At 43.3% G+C, this 18,056-nt stretch overlaps 1 protein-coding gene across 1 annotated transcript in view; it reads right to left on the bottom strand.

Moving 5' to 3' along the window:
- Positions 1 to 18,056, bottom strand: part of LOC128718038 (amyloid-beta-like protein) — a 61,437-nt gene that overhangs the window by 30,018 nt on the left and 13,363 nt on the right. The window contains exon 3 of the mRNA XM_053811712.1: positions 1,558 to 1,696. Within this exon, the coding sequence (XP_053667687.1) occupies positions 1,558 to 1,696 (139 nt within the window). The remainder of the gene's footprint in view (positions 1 to 1,557; positions 1,697 to 18,056) is intronic.

Here is an 18,056-nt window from a genome sequence, read left to right as displayed (position 1 = left end):
GCCGAGTGACAATTGGCAAAGCAAACGCACCCGTGCCGATGACGGCCAGACTCGCCGTTGCATAAACTGTTTGGTAGCCGAGGTGTCAATAAATGGATTGAGAATGGAAAGTAATTCAATTACGGATGATACGAGTTCAGCTTCTGTGATGCTTTTATTAAAATGTAAATTGGTTTTTGTTCGCGATTAGATCATTGATTGGTGATAAATTCAATTAGACTACCAAGCGACGCAGTAGCCATTTTGTGTTAGAAATGATGCGAAGAGCGTGGACATAAAAAAAACAGGATCTGTATTTAGACGTATTTTAGATGAACGCTCACAGCATAATTGCAGGATAGACGACTGTGTAAAAAGTATTTACGCTTGCACTCCACGTTGATGATGTGGATTAATGTTTGAAACGTCGTACACGTTTACTACCCATCGTTGGGAAAGGTCTTGAAGTTACTTAAGTTGTGCTCGATGGGAACTAAAACATCCGTGCGTACTGTGCGACGCGTCACACTGCCAGCATGAAAACCCGGCGCTATCAAAGTCTACCATAAAACACGAGACGGGTTCATTTTCCTCAGATCACTAATTTAATAATGTGCGCTCCATATTTTTACAATTCTTCCACATTGCTTTCGCCGTTAGCGACTTCCCTTTTTTGCTGTGTAGGAATGCTGCATTAGATTTGAATTCTATTTCCCTTCTGTTAGTCAAATCCTGGGATGTGTTTTGTCATGTTATAGCATGATTTAGTTGCATGGTGCGCCGTATGCATGGTGACGCGATAAAAGAAATGTTTCCTTCTCGCACTCTGCCCTTTACGCACTAACGCCCTACTACGATACCTTTGCTGTACAGGGACAGCGTTGCCTCCGAGGGTCGCCTCTTTCTCTCTCTTCGTGGCAGATACTACAGGAAGCGTCTAAAGAAACATTTCCTCTGGCTGTACATCTTTCCGAGTTTAAAGCGCTACTGTTTTTTCCGCCTTTCGATAAAATCATTGCGCGCATTGCTAGGGCGTACAATGAGTACACGGAAAAGCGGTTACACCATTTGGGTTTAGACACTGAGCAAACAGGCGTACAACATTTTACTGAACCCCATTTCGACTTACGCATTCAGCACCGTTACGGTGCTAATGGGAAAAGCTAGTATCTCGTTGCAAATTATGGTGCGATAAGAAATGTGGAAACATCTTCCCCGGACGGTGGTGTGGCACTTTTGGCCAAGGATTGTGAACGGAAGTCCAAAGAGAACATGAAAATGACTGGGTTTTACTGGGTGAGTTTTACCTATCAGACAGCGAGATAAATTCAATTTGATGTTAGACGTTTATATTCGTTTCGCTAAAGTGAACGAAGCAAGCACGACTCATCGTGGTTGAGGGGAACAACCAACTAAAGGGTAGCGAAATATCTGCACAGTTAGAACAAACTTGCGTTTATCTACTTAAATCAGCATTAAGCGAATGTTCGCCCGAGTTACCTTACTGTTACCAACGGTAAGCAATGTGAGCAAACACCATTTTGCCACCGAGTGATCGAACCATGGGAAACTACTTACCGAGACACCGGAACGGTTTAATCCACCGCTGAGCTCCTTTGCACTTGGCTGCATTCAGTGCACCCTGACGACACCAACCACCGATCTTTTGGTAGTGCGAAGACTCCACAATGTTTGTGATGTCTCGTCCCGGGTATACCTGGAAAACGTGGAGTAAAGAAAGGAAAACCAATCGATGAGCTTGCATAGTGGAGAATCATCGGAAAAGGTTGATTAATTTCTACACCGCTAAACCAGGTCGTGTGGAGCCAGCTACGATTGCAAACCAATTATGTTTTTCTTTTAAATCGCAAGGAATATTCTTGTAAAATGGTGAGAACAGTCGTGAATTAGTTAAAGAATTTATGGTCTAGTACACCCTAGTAAAACCGGGTTAATAAATGAGGACAAAACAAAAGGTTTTTACATTTTTACAAGCTTTTACACGTCTTATTTCAATACAAGTTTAGTTGCGTTTAGTGCCATCGTTTAAGTTCGTTTAATAAAACAGTAATTAATAAAACAAAAATAATTAGAAGGCCACAAAAGTCAACATTAACACGCGTACCAATGAGTTTGCATTTACTTTAGACAATATTCATTCATCCCTCACGGTTTGTTGTTCATGGTTTGTGACAGTAAGATTGTTATATTTCACACCATTTTTCACCCGAACTCAAATTAAATCAACACTGACATTATTTTGCGAAACGGCAAAACGAGTACGACCGACTTAGGGACGGCAATCGCGTCTGCGTCCATGTCCAATTCCCTTCCCATCCCTTAGGTGCCCTGTGCCGTACGCTTTTCTCGTGGCTTATCTTTAACAACTTTTTGGTTCGCAGGTCTGCTATCGTTTCCCTCTTTCGCGTTAAGTTTATGGCGTTTGTGACTGTTGATAGTACGATTGTGTGACAGGACCCGTTGGTTTGGTTGGTCTAGTCTGCTTACTTATCGTTACATGTCACTCGTTTGCAAGAACGTTTTTTTCTTTTGTATGGCAACACCGAGGTTCGCGAGTAGGAAAAACTCGCTCCGCGGTTTTGCATTTCATGGTTGCGATATCGCTCAGCAACAGAAGCTCATGATTCACGACCACACTTTCCGTGCCCGGAGAAAACTCGCAGCCCCAGCAGCGCGAAAGCAATTTAACGAATCCTGTATCACGTCTCCGCGCTGTCTACCGCGAACTCTGACATCCACAGATTCACACTGTCACGCCACGACCACCGCCACAAGCCTCAACGGAACTTGGAAGCTCATCTTTATCTGCCTAGCAGGCGTGAAATTAAATGATTTTATTCCCACCGGGGCTGTAGGCTTTTTGAAAATGCTGCACAACGCACGGCACAATGGTTCGTACAGGATGGTCGGATGCTTTCGGGTTGTTTTCCCAAGATGCAAAATTAGCAGAATACCTAAAATGTCGAATTACGCACTACCAACACGCATCAGTCAACGGCAACAGTATCGTGGTTGTCTTTAACTTTTTTCCAGCAGCTCAAATTCCTCTACCACGCCTTAAGCATGACGACTGTGTGAATCTTGTAAAAAATCACAAAAGGAGATATGGATACCGCATTGTGCTTTTGTGGTAATGAGTGATAAAGCCCCAAGTTACATCAATACTCCCTGAGGCGAAATGTTTAACACGGGTTTTGAGAGATGGCGGGCAGGAGAGTTGTAGATTAATTTACTAACGTTGGTGTATTACATTTTCATAACTAATCTCATCGTTAGTATTAACATACAAATATAGTACCTATTGCAATTTAATGATGCAACGCTCATGCCCGAAGGATTGAACGTAATATAATTTATTTCTTCGTTCTTTCTGCTCTGTACTGCACAACTCCGTGTTAATGTATTGAAATTGCTGTTTTTGATTAATACCTTTATGCATACATATTTTATATAGTTTGTTTGATAATTTATGGTTAATATATACTACACGAGGATAAAGTATACTTTATTCGTATCCATATTATAACAAAATTACGTCTGTAGGTGGTTATTCTGGCTTTGTAGCAGAAAGCAAGATATCAACCATGAATTGATTGAATGTGGCTTGTGGCGAATACTCATCGGATATCGATTCCGTGATTATGTACGTGTATAAATAAACATCCGTTCTACCTTAATCAACATTTCTGCAACTTTGATTCGTTATCCCAACGTAGAGATAGAACTTCCTGTAGGAAGTACATCGTGGAACCGGATGCCCCGTCTGTCGTAACAAACCTAGCTAAACTTCGGAACGGCTGTTCGACGTAGTAAAGGCGTCGCAGTTCCGTACGATATGTGAGCATTTGAGAAGTAATTGAAAGCACTGATGAATATTGCGCCGCATCTTGTAATAAACTCGTTCGCTTTCGGTCGATGAATTGCGCATGATGCAATCACGCCCGATTGTCGGAAGAAAATATCTTACGTCCCAATTGAAGCCGAACCCAACAAAGCGTAGAATCTGTCCTCACCAGTACATGGGTGGAAGAGATTCTATTGAAATTTAGTTGATAATGTTGCGAATGATTAAAATGTCCATGTTGTTGTGTGTGCGATTAAAGCAACAACGTGAATGTTAAACTTTTTTCTGACAAAAGCTTCGGCTGCTTTGTTGCTCTGATTTAAGTTTCTGGTTGTAGTGTAATTTATGTCCTTGTTGTATATTTATTTATATTTTTTTCTTAATTTCAGACAAGATAAAGGACATGTCCCCAAACTAATATGAATAGAACGATAAGTTTAGATTCCAAAACATATTTAAGCAATACGGCTTAGCCGTCCCTCACGAAAAAAAAAACTTTCTGCCAGGCCGTTTGGACCTTATCTCTAGAACTTTGTAAGGTTTCAACAAATGGTAAAAGCTTGGGGCTAAAATTATGCGTAGCTTATAACTTAATCTGGCAATATACAAAAATACTTGTAAAGCCTAATTCTTTTCTCGAAACAGTGCCTGTGGCAGTTTCAGCAAGGAGATACAAACTGTTTCATTATATTTCTATCGCAAAGCCATTTCAAACAGCTAAAGCATCTCCGTGTCTAGTAAAGAAGATCCGACCGAAAGTGGTCATGTTTGGGTTTGATGGTGCCTTTCAGACTATCTTCGGCATTTCCAGGCTCGTTTGTAGCACTGTTCCGCACTTCGGACAACGTTTCGTACTTCTTGCAACCAGTTGGTTCGAAAATGTAGCAAATATAACAGACTACAATGACATGCTAGACGTGGCATATGTTGATACGCTTTCTTTTATACCAACATGCCAGGAGGATTATACGAAAGTGTTACGAAAGGCTTGCTGTTGCAGCTAGCAAGTGAGCTTCTCACCCATGGCGAATGATAGCCACATTGCTGACTATCATGGAAATAGTATCATGTGTCGAAATTAGGGCAATTGGGGCCACTTTGGATTGGATTGAGGTCTTTTATTCGCACACGAGACCATCTTGCAACTTCGAACCCATTTTCTAAGCTCTGTGTGCGATTTGTGCCATCGACCGATGCTTCTCCCGGGACTATTTGACCCCACACGCTTTACGGAGATTCGGATTCGGTTTGGGGTGGTTGGACCCGATAGGTGGAAACCCGTTTTGTTATGTTTTGCGTCAATTTCCCGCACAATAATTTTCATTTCACAAGCACAACCAAACGATCACGCAAACGGACTATGAAAGCCTTTAAAGCCATAAATCCGATGGAATCTGATTAATTTATTGCTTTATGATAAACAGCACACAGCGGCCATTCCTTGTTCCACTGTACACTCCCCCGAAAATACACCCATGGCCAAGGGTTGTGTTTTCGGGACACTGCCGTACCGTAGTTGTTGGTTTATCGTATTAAAAACCAATAGTGTGGATGCCCGGCAAACATTTTCATTCCGGTTTGCTGACCGACGGGGAGCCGTGGCACCGGCCGATGCATGGCTTACGTAACCATTAGCATGGCTGGGAGTGGGTATTCGGGCAGTGCATATGTGCATACAGGGCTGGGCAATCATGCGGTCAGCAGGCGGAAGTTTTGATCCAATTTTCCTACACAGAGAAAACCCGATTTGCACGTCCATGCAAAGTGAGGCGTAAACCGAGAATATCGGTTAACAATTTTCGGTTCATTTCGTTTTGGGCCAATCATAAATGAATGCCTGTCGGTGTGGGTGGTTGTCGCTGTAAAACAGAACACTTCAATACGGACAGGGTATAATAATTTTGACATCATTTGCCGAGTGCTTGTATAGCAACCATTTCCCATAACACTGGCAAACATGATGGTAGTAGCTCAGTAGAACGTAATTTTAAATATGGTTCCAAAAGATAATCAGTTTTTCTAATTAAATTAATTTCATGTAGTCATTTTCATCCGTCAATGAAATCGTATCAATAAGAAAGAAAGCTTTTGCCCAAGCATGACTCACATTTTCCTCAGTTGAAACAGAATAAACCCAACTGTGTAGTAGTCACAGTCACAAATAAATAGTGAAATTAAATCAAACCACCAGATCGCAAAACCCCAAAACGCAGGTAAAAATACGAAAGTACTCGGGGACGCGTTCGGAATTGTTTGTTTGCCCGCGGTTCGGATCAAACGATCAGTGGCCATCGTTGGGGGTTTCTGTTGGAGCATAAATTTTAAACGCTAGGTAGCATAAATTATGCCAAAAACATCAGTCGTTCCACTTTATCGGTTTCGTTTACCTTCCGTCCGTAACGTAACCGTAACATACTCCCCGACCGTGCATCTCGGTTTCCACGGTTGGCTATCAGTAGCTTTGCCACTCGGACCGTTCGAAAGCTGTTGGTGTATCGGCCAGAATGGTGATGGTGGTACTAGAGCTGTGCGCTAGCTATTCCGGCAGGGTGGAAACGTTAGTGGGATCGGAACTGAATGTCGAGTGTAAGTTTATTAGAATCCTGCAATGATTTATTCACCCACATTTCCCGCATTGCAATAGGGGGCCATTGCCAGGTCGGTGAAAGGTGGACCGGCGATGTACAGATGCGTTCAGATTATTTGGCTGCCGACGCGTGCAGGTTGCGTTTATTTTGTGGGAAGGGTCCGTTCGCCTCTTCAAACCCCCATTTATTGCCTTGCCACAGGTACCGGTAGCAACGGATGTGGTAGCAATCGGGGCGTAAGAGTGAGCACGGTTTATTTATGTTTCACACTTTGATGTTTTCCTGCCATTTACCGCGGGTCATTGAAAGCGTTGCGTTCTGTTCCGGTTGTTCGGCTGTATGTGGAAGGAACCACATCTCTTACCTTTAACAGGTATTGGGAAATTTAATAACACAGATATGGCATGGCGCTAGTTACTATTCCACAAACCATTCAGCATTCAAACGAACCGTTCAAATGATAAGCAATAAATCATTAAGTAGACCCGCTGGTTCGGGCATGTCCAACTATTCTGCGCTTACAATCGGTACACTAACGATCCTGGAAGCTTCTTATGAATTCTCTTACCGAAACGAGAGCATCTTTCCATTCTCGCTTGTCTACGGTCGGATGAAGATTTGAAGCCCGTTGCAGTGGCTATTCAATCTTCTCCGATAATCAGTTGCCGATTGCACGGTACCGCTACAGGGAGGCAGGAATGCCTGTACATCGTACTGTCGGCCATTGTAGGAAGTCCTTTACCACTCGGGAACCACAACAGTCCTATCCGGAAACGGGTGAGCGGCATGTTAGTGTATCAATTTCTGGTAAGCTAAGCTTAGCATATCCCACCAATCCCATCCGTTCTGGCAGCTACCTTCATCGGGTCAGACCGGCGTGTATTAGCTCGTCTCGTTTGTGGATAATATGGTTGCAGGATATATATGCTCGTTTCCCCCACCCCCGACCACGAGTATCAATCGGATTGGGCTCGGTGGAAGATTTATGTGCGTTTTGTTATCCTGTTGATGTGCATTGCGTCGAACGCCCGTAATACCACAAGATACATGGCCTAGTGCCGTGTGGTCCTATAACTGGGAAATCTTTAGCACGTGCGTACACATTGTCATTGCACTGCTCCGGACACACATCCACAGGGATAGTGATTCGAGCAGAAAATAATTGAACTTAGTGTCCTGCGTTTCCCGTCAAAGCGGGCTCGGGCCGAACGAGGCTGACATCCGTTCTTGATTCGTGCTGATGCTCGGAGGAATATATTGTGCACGGAACGGAAGAGACAACGAGAGATTTCCGCTCGATAGTGTTATTAATTTTCATGAAGTTTCACCCGCCCACGGAGGGAATTGCACCTGAAATTATCTTTCATCGTCTCATCGGCCTGAGAGAGCAGGAAAGTAATTGATTGTGTCTACCGTTTCAAAATTTTAACATAATAGTTTGATGTCATTGTTACATTTATTAATAATGAATAAAATCTAAAATGTATATATAATATTGATAAAATGATTATATATCCAGCTGCAGCTGCTGAATCCGACTGCTCACAGATATTTCTCGTTTCTATCAATGTTTTATATTTTATTATTACGCAGTAGAATTAATGAGGGCAATGCGTATTATGTGAAACAATAAATATGAAACGCGTCGGCTGATAACGGTTGAAGAAAATCTACTTTTTACACATCTCAATCAGCATAGATATAGCGAGTAATGCACTTTGCATTCATTACACTATGGAACCAGTCCAGAGGTCAGTCTATCTTCAGTGCATGTTTGAAAATACACTGGTCAAGCAAACAGTCGGCATGGTCTGCTGTCGAACATATCCGACACGGTTCGAATACTAATGAGTCTCCGAATTATTTACCGGCCTGTATCGAACCATTCGGCACTTGGTTGGATCTACCAAATGTTGAGCATTGATATCGTCCGAGAACAGTACAGCAGCGATGCTAAAAAAATGTAAAAAAAATCTCTCACACACACGCAAACAAAACGAGCCTACCACAACTCACCAGAATAACACACGCATTCTAATCATATTCACGCCAGCACGCTTATAATTGTATGCAAATTGGTACCATTCATCTACCGCCGGTGAACAGAATGAAAGACCGAGCGCAAACGAGTACAGGAACCACCATCGACACACGCGAGTCCACATTAGGTTTCGCGCAGTTCGGCACGCGGTTGTACCGTAAGAACTTATTTGAAATTCATACAGCACCGCGCAGTGTGTACTTGTTTGGCCCGATGGGTGTCTCCGTAGTCGCGAACTACACCACCCTGACATTGATTATCGACATAACAATGCGAGAGATGCTGAAAGAAAGCACACAAACGTCATTTACAGATGATGAGCGTACAAAGTTATGCGGAACTCGTTAAACCGCTGCTCGTCATGGAAATTCAATATTATTTGCATAATAATGTGCTTAAAAAAATATGTATTTGGCTATTTCTAGCTGGTTCTTAAAAAATATGAAATTATGGAACTAAAATTTCAGAACTTTAACCAATGAACCAATAAACTAGAGAGCGAAACAATTTACAAAAATCAATTCGTCAATCCATACTAAATCAATTAACTCTATACGCAACTACGCAACTGTTGATACATTTGTTCTCATGTGTACTTTCAACTGCATTCAGCGCTAATGGTAAACCACATCCTCACTGCACAACACATAGCAACCGTGGTTCGTTTCTAAATTAATCACTGGACAGCTTCATCGCAACCGCTAGCCGATTTGGTCGAGTGTAAAATGCTGAGTTATTAAATTTTGCACATGCAGAATGCATGGTGAACTCTTCGCACATCGGGCCTACAAATCTAATTTACCACCCGCAGACCATTCTTTGGCCTTAAAGGGGATAAATACGGCTTTCAAAGGGAACGTCAATTCTAATGCATAATTGATTGGTTCGCATCGTTCGTGCCAGAAGTTGTGCTTCTATTATCGTCGCAGCTCACTACCGGTAGCTTTTGATGCCGCATATGAGAGACACTAATTGAATTTTAATGTGGAGATGATATTTAATGATCATATGAATGGATTCAAATAGTTTCGGATGGATATACCTGTGATGATTACGGTGCACTTCACTTTTTTTATTAAACTTTTCGATGGTTATGAGATAAAGCATTAAGTAGCAGTACCACATGATCAATATCACAAAATTTATGCATTTTAGGAGGAGTTTCAGGGTTCTATAAGGGTCTCCCTTGACACAACTTCCAACCACAACCGCCGTTAATTAAATACACTTCACAATGGAGTAAAAATAGTTTTTCCTCATCCAAACCTCATCTGAACAATTGAATACCAATTGAAATGAGTATACTCGGAATGGGAAAATATTGTTCCGTTAATAGAATTATTTCAGATTTAATCATCGTTATATACTCCCTGCAAGCAGCCACTAGAAACGTTTTCCACCGTCTATATGAGGGTCCTTGGAAAGTTCTTTACTTCCATCCCACCTTTGCTGTCGACATTATTCCGTATTTGTGGGCAACGATACGACAGTTACTACATGTGACATTTTGGCACAGGTAAGTCATGGCACTTACATTCTACACCGCACAATGCCAGCCTGCCATCCACTTCATTGCGATCCACGTGATTTTCAGAACGCAACTGTAATATAACTGTTGAAGTGATCGTGAAGCGCATGAAAAGAAGTTTGAAAAATGTTAGATCATACACCGAACCTGCAAGGCAGGGCAGGTAGCGTGTTCCCGGTGCCGGCAAAAGTTGAAGGAAAGCTCTTGTAATCTGATTTTCCCGTACATGCTCCATCGAGAAACATCAGCTTTGACAGTGAAAAGGACAGTGGTATGAAGCAGGGGAACACACGGAGCGGTAAAACATAGGATGTACGACTTATTGCCGGCAGTTGTAGCCATGCAGGAAGCAACTGCTCACACTCTAGACTCTCTGGACATCGTACGAATGTGAGCGTATTCTGCCATGTAATGGATTTAATGGAAAAGCTCGCAGCTGTCCGACCAGTACCACCGTAAAAGGTAGTCACAGATCGGAGAGTAAAACTTTGAATCGCTCCTGCATAGCGTAACGGCACTTGATACGCCATCATCACGGTGGACGATGGCCATTACCGAGTTTCGGGAGGCCTGCAGCACGTGTCAAGCCTAGCCACGTGGACGGTGATGTCTGTTTCCATTATCGCGATCGCGATGAAACTCTGCCGCGCTCGGCATGGCCACTCGAGAGCCCTGCCGTTGCTAGCGACTTAGTGGAAATAAATTGAGTTTGACAAAATTTCATTAAACGCGTACTATAGCCGACTTCACTGTCTGCACTGCTGCCAGCTGCTGTAAATACTTTCACAGCCTTCACACGGACGGTGGTTTTCGTGCGCTTGTCCTGTTATGGTCCCGCGTGCATTGGCCAGCGTAGTGTAACCGTACTCCATAATGAACAGCCAATTAGCTCGAACAAGAGCTTGAACGATCAATTGTTGATTGATAATATTGGATAAAACTGGAAGGACACATTTGAGTGTGGTGGGTTTAGAAAGGAAGTTGAAAACAATGAGGTTAGTAATGGTTAATCGAATCAGCGAGTCATTTGAAGTAAGCAGTGTCATTACACAGCTTCGTAGTGTGTTGTGTGCATATGCTCCGTTTAGTTTATTTTCCCGTGCGATATATTTCTCCAGTAAGACGCGTACGAAACAAGCATACAAGAGTTTTTGTTTGCTGTTACTATACTGCGGTTATATCGCAAACCCCTCTCTAGTGACATTCTGTATCAGAGTACCACGCACAGCTTTTCAGATAACTTATGAAGATTTTTTTTATTTAAAAAAAAACAAGCCAACCTGAAGAGACTGTCTTGTTTACCTTATTGTCTGGCTTGCGGTGATTATCCGACAGATATGCAAATATTGACGCCCTATTGAAACCTTAAACCATCGCCAAGGATCTCCAACTGGCAAAGCGACCAACGATGGGATGGTGGCTATTTAGAGTTGCTACACATTACATGCTTGGCACTTTTGTTTGGCCACGATGATGAACTTGGATGGTGTTTGTCGATAGTAAAGGTTGCAAAAAGCAGGAGAAATGAAAACAAACTCTGAAATTACCTCCAGAGAGGGTTACCTTTAGTTTTATGAGACTTCTTTGAAGTTTGAAGTATGGTTTGAGATAGTCAGTTTTATGGTTGCTTAAACTTTACTTAACAATAACAGTTTGTGTACTTACTGCATTGTAACAAGTATTTAAAAATGTGTTGTTTATTTTAAAATTTACCAGACCATCATATCAAATAGCATAACATCGCATCATATCAATAAGAGGTCAGTAGTCGATACGGACTGGGAGTTATAACGAAAAACATAAATAAAAGGGCCCAACCGAATATGTCCGGGATAAGGAAATTCGCAAGGAGGAAATGCCTTGTAAAATTTGAAATATTTGTAAAAACTAAAACACTTTGTTGATAATACGGCAAATGCCGTCATTATGGAATAAATAAATAAATAAATAAAAGGGCAATAGGAGTAGCTTGTTTGGAGAATGTTTTAAGTCTAATTTTTATTGCGTTAAAAGCTTTAAGCTTTGCTTTAAGTGATCCAAAAACGGTTAGCTTCATAATAACCCAGCTATGTAGGTATTTTGTTAAAATTAAACCAAAAAAAAAGAATCAATCACGGAAATGGATGCATTCAACCATGTCCGAGAGAACGCTTTTGCAGCTTGTGTTCGCTCTATTACATATAAAACAAGCCAATTTGTGCAATGAAATTGAAACAGTTTTCCAATTTCCTGACAACCATTCCCATGCATTTACCATTAGCGTATTCGAAACCGTGGTGTGTACCCCAGTGCCTCACTGCAGGAGTGTGAGCCCTGAGCCAGAGAAACGCCCTGATAACCTGCAAGTTGAGCACAATTTCATTTCACGCTGCGTCAATCAGATGCCACGAGGGGTTGGAATAAAAAAAAAATACCAAGCAAAAAAAGCTCTCAGTCACATAGCCTGCGGATAGCGAATGTGACGGTTGACAGCACGCGGCCAGCGCAAAAGCCGAGCAAGATGGAAAAAGTTGAATACTTTTCTGACAGTCCGCTCAAAGCATGTCCCCAAGATGATGATGATGATGATGATGATGGTAGCGTACATACATTGACTGAAATGACTTTCCCAAACGGACATCCTAAATATGTGCCCGCAGCAATTGTGCCAGGATGTTCGGGACCTTTTTGTGTCGTTTCGAAGACACAATGTTCTTATCTCCGTTGCTCCAACTGCGCATACAAACACTTGCGTTCGGGATGTAACGAACGGGTTGGATTTTCGGAAACACTTGCAGCCAGTTGATGGCACCAAGTGAGGATCACATTTGGAGGACGAGCTGTGTTGATCACGGCACTGTGCTACCCGCTAGAGTGTAACACAAACTATCATTCATACACACGAACCATATCCCATGTAAGCAAACAGTCATTTGAAATGCAAAATTCGACCGTATGATGTGTTAATTTACATCACCTCCGGAATCTCTTGCTTGGAGCGATACGAACGGGACAGATCCGGATGGACGATGATTTTTGAGCGGGATGTAGGACGATAGTTGGTATCACACATGCCATGCCATGCGGCCATGAGAGTTGGTCCAATTGTGATGAAATTCGTAAAATTGGTATGATTTCCGCGCTCTGCAGTCTGTATGCGACTGCAGTGAAGGATGGGGAAGCAACAGAGTTGAGATATTCAATTAAAATCTCGTTACACAGCGGATGTTGAGTTGTTTCACGGGGAGTTCTCTTAAAATGGGAAGTACAACAGCTGTATGTTGAGCTTTCTGCTGGTAAATATTTGGTGCAGATATGGTAGCATTTGTTTTGTTTTGTGGAAAATAGTAAGTGTAAGAAGTTATACTAGAAATAGTAATATATTTTACTTGCTACTGATAACTGACGTATTCGTTCAAAGCATTGCATTAATCGTAGTACCAAAACATTAGTAGTGAATAACAATAAGCTGTAATTTAAATTTATTTTAATATATTTTAATATAAATGCCTATCGCTTACCACATTGCCTAAGACGCTAAACGAAAGAGGTTTGTTTTTGTAAGCCAACAGGGACTTGAAGTATCTTCAGAATGTAGCTGATGGTCACACAACTGTTTCAATGAGGGAACCATCATGATGCTGTTGCTGTAAAGCTGAGCTGGTAAAGTGCTCTTTACTTGCTTCAATGCAGACCGTTCTGTATAGAAAAGTATATCTTTCATTAGAACGAAATCATTGAGTCAGTTTCGAGCGGGCCCGACACGAGTTCAAGGCAACTGGACGGGAAGCCACCGGAACAGTAATTCACGTGGAAGCGCGATAAGCGTTTTATAACGAGGGTAAATGCCATCGTCAATCTCGATGGTGGTGGTGTCCTCGTGTATGAAAACCAACCAGCCAACAGAGCGCTGTTTTATTGTTGTGGGACTTGCGTTGGGCTTGCGCGTCTCATTTGTCGCAACCCTGCGTTATTGTCTTCTCGTGCTACTGTCTGTAACCAGCAACAGTGACTTAGAGAGCATCAAGTGTACGAAGGTTGCAGAAATGGCTGGAAAGAACATGCAGTACCCCACCTCTCAACATGAAACCTTGGTGCAACAATCCGGTTAAATGCACACACACATATTCAAAACGAACTTCATCACGAACTGTGGTATCAACGGTATGGCAATATTTTACCACTCGATTGTCATTCTGACCCTAAGCACCAGAGATTATTTATCCTCCGGACCGAAACGGCTGAGCACCGATGGGCATGTTACACAGTGTATTTACTGCACCACGGGTGGTAGTCGACCACAGGCAGGATACTCATCTTGCAACTGCATAACGATGCAGTATTTCGCTGGAAGCCTCCATCTGAGTTCACAAAGGGTAAGGTGCAGTGCATGAATTGTGATACAATCTTTTTACACAGCTGCATAGAGCTCACACACGTACACCTGATTCAGAAAGCAAAACAAAAAATAATGACCTCTTGGCGCCATCATTAATTTGCCCATAAACCCAGGAATAAGCTTTTGTAATGGTGAAAGTCTTTCGTCGTAATTGTCACCGCGGAGTACCCGCACAATCTCTTATCTGCAGACAGGGCAGCAAATTAAGCGGTATCTATAAAAATAATGATTGCTTTCATTGGCGAACGTTACAGCAGAGTGTATGCCGATTTGTGCCGAAAGCAGGCTTTACAGTCGCACACCCAATCACAGTGCCGGCTTCTCTGTTTCAACTCCGTTCGCATTCTGCCACGACGCTTGGCTCGCTGAAACCCTTGAGGTTTTGCTCCCAAAATAACGCCGTACAATTAAGCTCCGACACCATCTGCATCCCTTTCTGGTTTTCCCATTTCTTTTCACTTGCAGCACTCTGACCTACGTCCCATAGGCTGCACGGTGCACAATGTCACAAACGTCAGGCAGGGCGATGTGAGGTTTATCCCCTTCTTCGGTGCTTGCGTTGAGTTATTATTATGCATGCCAAAATTGGTGAGGTTACCGGTTTCCACACTGTAAATCGTTATACCATCGAGTCTCAATGGTGGATGAAGTATAATAGCGTTTTGTCGCATGATTCATACCGGTCCCACAGTTTCCCCGGGGCTCGCTAACAACATCACGCTAGCGGTTTCGGTCAGACGGAAATGCTGCTTCGTAATGAAAATTCAATGCACAGGCACCGGCACGAGGCGCAGCGAACCAATTTATCCGCAGTTTATTTTTGTGCAAATACTCCAGAACTGGCCCCGTACCCGGGTTGCGGGTTCCGGGCGGGGTCCTTGGAGACTCGGTACGCGACCGAGGGATGAAGCTCCGTCTGTGGACATCGTGGCCCGAGATCGGTTGGTCGGATAAACTGCGGACTATCAGGGCGGGAAAAACAAATAATGGTCGTGTTGTTTGCATGCTGTGCTTTATGTTGTTTCATAATTTAGTCCTTTCTGGCCGTAGAGGCAGCCTCTGCCTGCAGCGTATTGCGTCGATTGCGAGAAGGATGAAGCGATTTGAAGATTTTTATTGTTCTATCTTGCTACGGGGCGAAGAGAGTCTTTTCAGTGACGTGACTTAGAGAGAGGGAAAGAGAGAGAGACAGGCACGCGCTATGGGATAATATGAGACAAATAACCAGCAGAGATACTCGAACTGGATGCCCTTCAGTAGGCAAGAAGCTCCTAGATATTTTGTTACCCTTTTGCTAGGTTGTAATTTATTACAATGCTGCGTTTGGATTGTGTTTGGTCTGTGCCTTCGTTGCGCGTTTATTTCCACAGAGAGCGGCTGTATAATTAGTGTCCTCGGTTTTCCGCGAGAGTAAGCCATTCCGGGACAAATGTTTGAACTACCAACACGGACGACAACCAATCCATGGGCCTTCCCATTTACGTGGAAAGCTCAACGTAAAGTGAAAATGAACTATTTCTCATTTACATCATTTCAATGCGTGCAGAGCGAAAAAAGCTGAAAAGCGTCGATGAGCATCGTTTCAATTTCTCATGAGGTTCCATTCCATTCTACACACACACAGTCATCTCAATCAATAACTCCTTAACCTCCAAGGACCTTGCACCAACGACAAAGCTCCGGGTTTCGCCGCATAAAGTAGAATGTCGGAGAGCGCCCAGGTAACGTTCGTTGGCTCTAACACGTTTGCTTCGTTACCTTTCACACTCCACTACAAAGGCAACAAAGGCCCGAGTTGAAGCAGAAGCATCAATCCCCAAGATGCAGCATTGAAAAAAGCTAGCTGACTAAAGGACTATCGATCGGTTGCGATTGGACGAGCTTTAGTATTGCGAGTTCTTGTTGATGCGTGAGATTTTTATTTGTATCGTCTTCAAAATCGAAAATTCCCAATCGAGAACAATGCGGCAGGACGAGAGCACTTCCGCAATATGTAGTAGTGCGGTAGCAGAATAGACCTGTACCAACCCAATGTTGCTCTAGCATACCGTTCTATCTATATACTTCTTGAGTATTGCTTCATCTACACCGTACAGGACAGTAAGCTTTATCCTTCTCATCATCATAATCATGATTTCTTTCCGGGAACTTCTACGTAGGTACCGTGCTATTCCTGGAGCTTCAATGCTTTCCCCGGCGCACTCATGGCAACGATTTGGCGCTTTAGATTTGTGATAACGAAAATCTACATATTTTTATGCTGATTTCATCATCAAATCAAATGGTCTGCCGAGTATGCGGATAGCAACAGCCAACATTGCTACGCAACCGTACGCACTACGAATGTATCCGCGCGATAAAATTGCCGACTTGTTTGCGTACGGCATGGCCAGCGTCTTGCTTGGTTGAGCTTGTGGTGCAAATGGTTCCGCACCAGCATTGCGGGTGCAGACAGTTTTGGGTGCCAGTTTAGAATGTCGATTTTACAAAAGGGCGTGTCGGCGTACAGTGCGGTGCCTGAGAACAGCACGCGTGTTACGTACACAATCGTTGCAACTCTTATGAAATGGGTGTCTTATCGCACACATCGCACCATCCCCATCCCTCCATAGGTAAAGGCTAAGAAAGAACATATTATTTGAGCAAAAGTTTCAATCGATGCTGATGGTGCGATATTTTTACGCTCTGCATTGTTTTTGTGCGCGATTTGAAGAAATTAATTGCTACTATTGAAAAGTTTGTGCGGGACTAATCTTTACTCGCCGCAACACTATCCCATAGGTCATATGGTTAGTGGCTGTAGCGCGTGGAAAAGTTTCACCCATTACGAGATAAGTAAACACGACGAAACGATGATCCAAGCATGTGTTGCACTGGTTGTTTCCTTCGCTGTGTCGTTGCGAACGGGGTTCCCGTTTTGTGCCACAGCGTGTATAACATCCGACACGGTCTCTGCAAGAAGTTACGCTTTCACACAAGTAGCATGGTGGTTCGACCGATGTTCAAGAATGTGGTCCACCAGTTCACACCAATTCCTTTCCGTTTCGCACTACGACGACGACCGGTACGGTCGCATTAATTTCGTGTATCCTTCGCCATTGTTGCCGCTGCCGCTCCACTCCACGCGATGCCGATTGGGTTGGAAATATTTCAGCGCATTTGTTTGAGAATGTACCCCACTTTTGCCCAACGGTCCCTTATTTGCTCGGTACCCGGCAGTACATCTTAAGATGATGGTGTGAATTTGAATGTGTTTTCCTTTTGCTTCGGTGGTTTCGAATAGCTCGGGTGGAAAATGAACTCCACCTCCAGCGCACTGGTTTTTCCCGCACATACACATGCAACGGTTTGGCAAAAGGGCTCCCTACCCCCCTCTCCTCCTTTCCCCCCGTCACATTCTTTTATGTTTGCAAGGGGTCACAAGGACACGAACGCCCCAAGCAACTGCAGGGACACCAACCATCCATCCCGCCAGTGGAAGATGGTGAGTTCTGCTCCGAAGAACCGGTTACCCGCTCTGACGGGTAAAACTACTGCTACGTGCTCTTTCCACCCGGTTTGTTTATGTGAGCGTTCCCGGTGGTTCCTCGGCACACCGATCTTTGACGCTGCTTTCCACATTGCTTTTGTGTGTTGTACGGTACGGTATGTGCCAAGTACCGGATCTTTCTTGAAAA

This window comes from Anopheles marshallii, chromosome 2 (genome assembly GCF_943734725.1).
Source record: "Anopheles marshallii chromosome 2, idAnoMarsDA_429_01, whole genome shotgun sequence".
Classification (NCBI taxonomy): domain Eukaryota; kingdom Metazoa; phylum Arthropoda; class Insecta; order Diptera; family Culicidae; genus Anopheles; species Anopheles marshallii.
The sequence above is the reverse complement of the archived record's forward strand: the minus strand, read 5'-3'. Positions and strand labels throughout refer to the sequence as shown.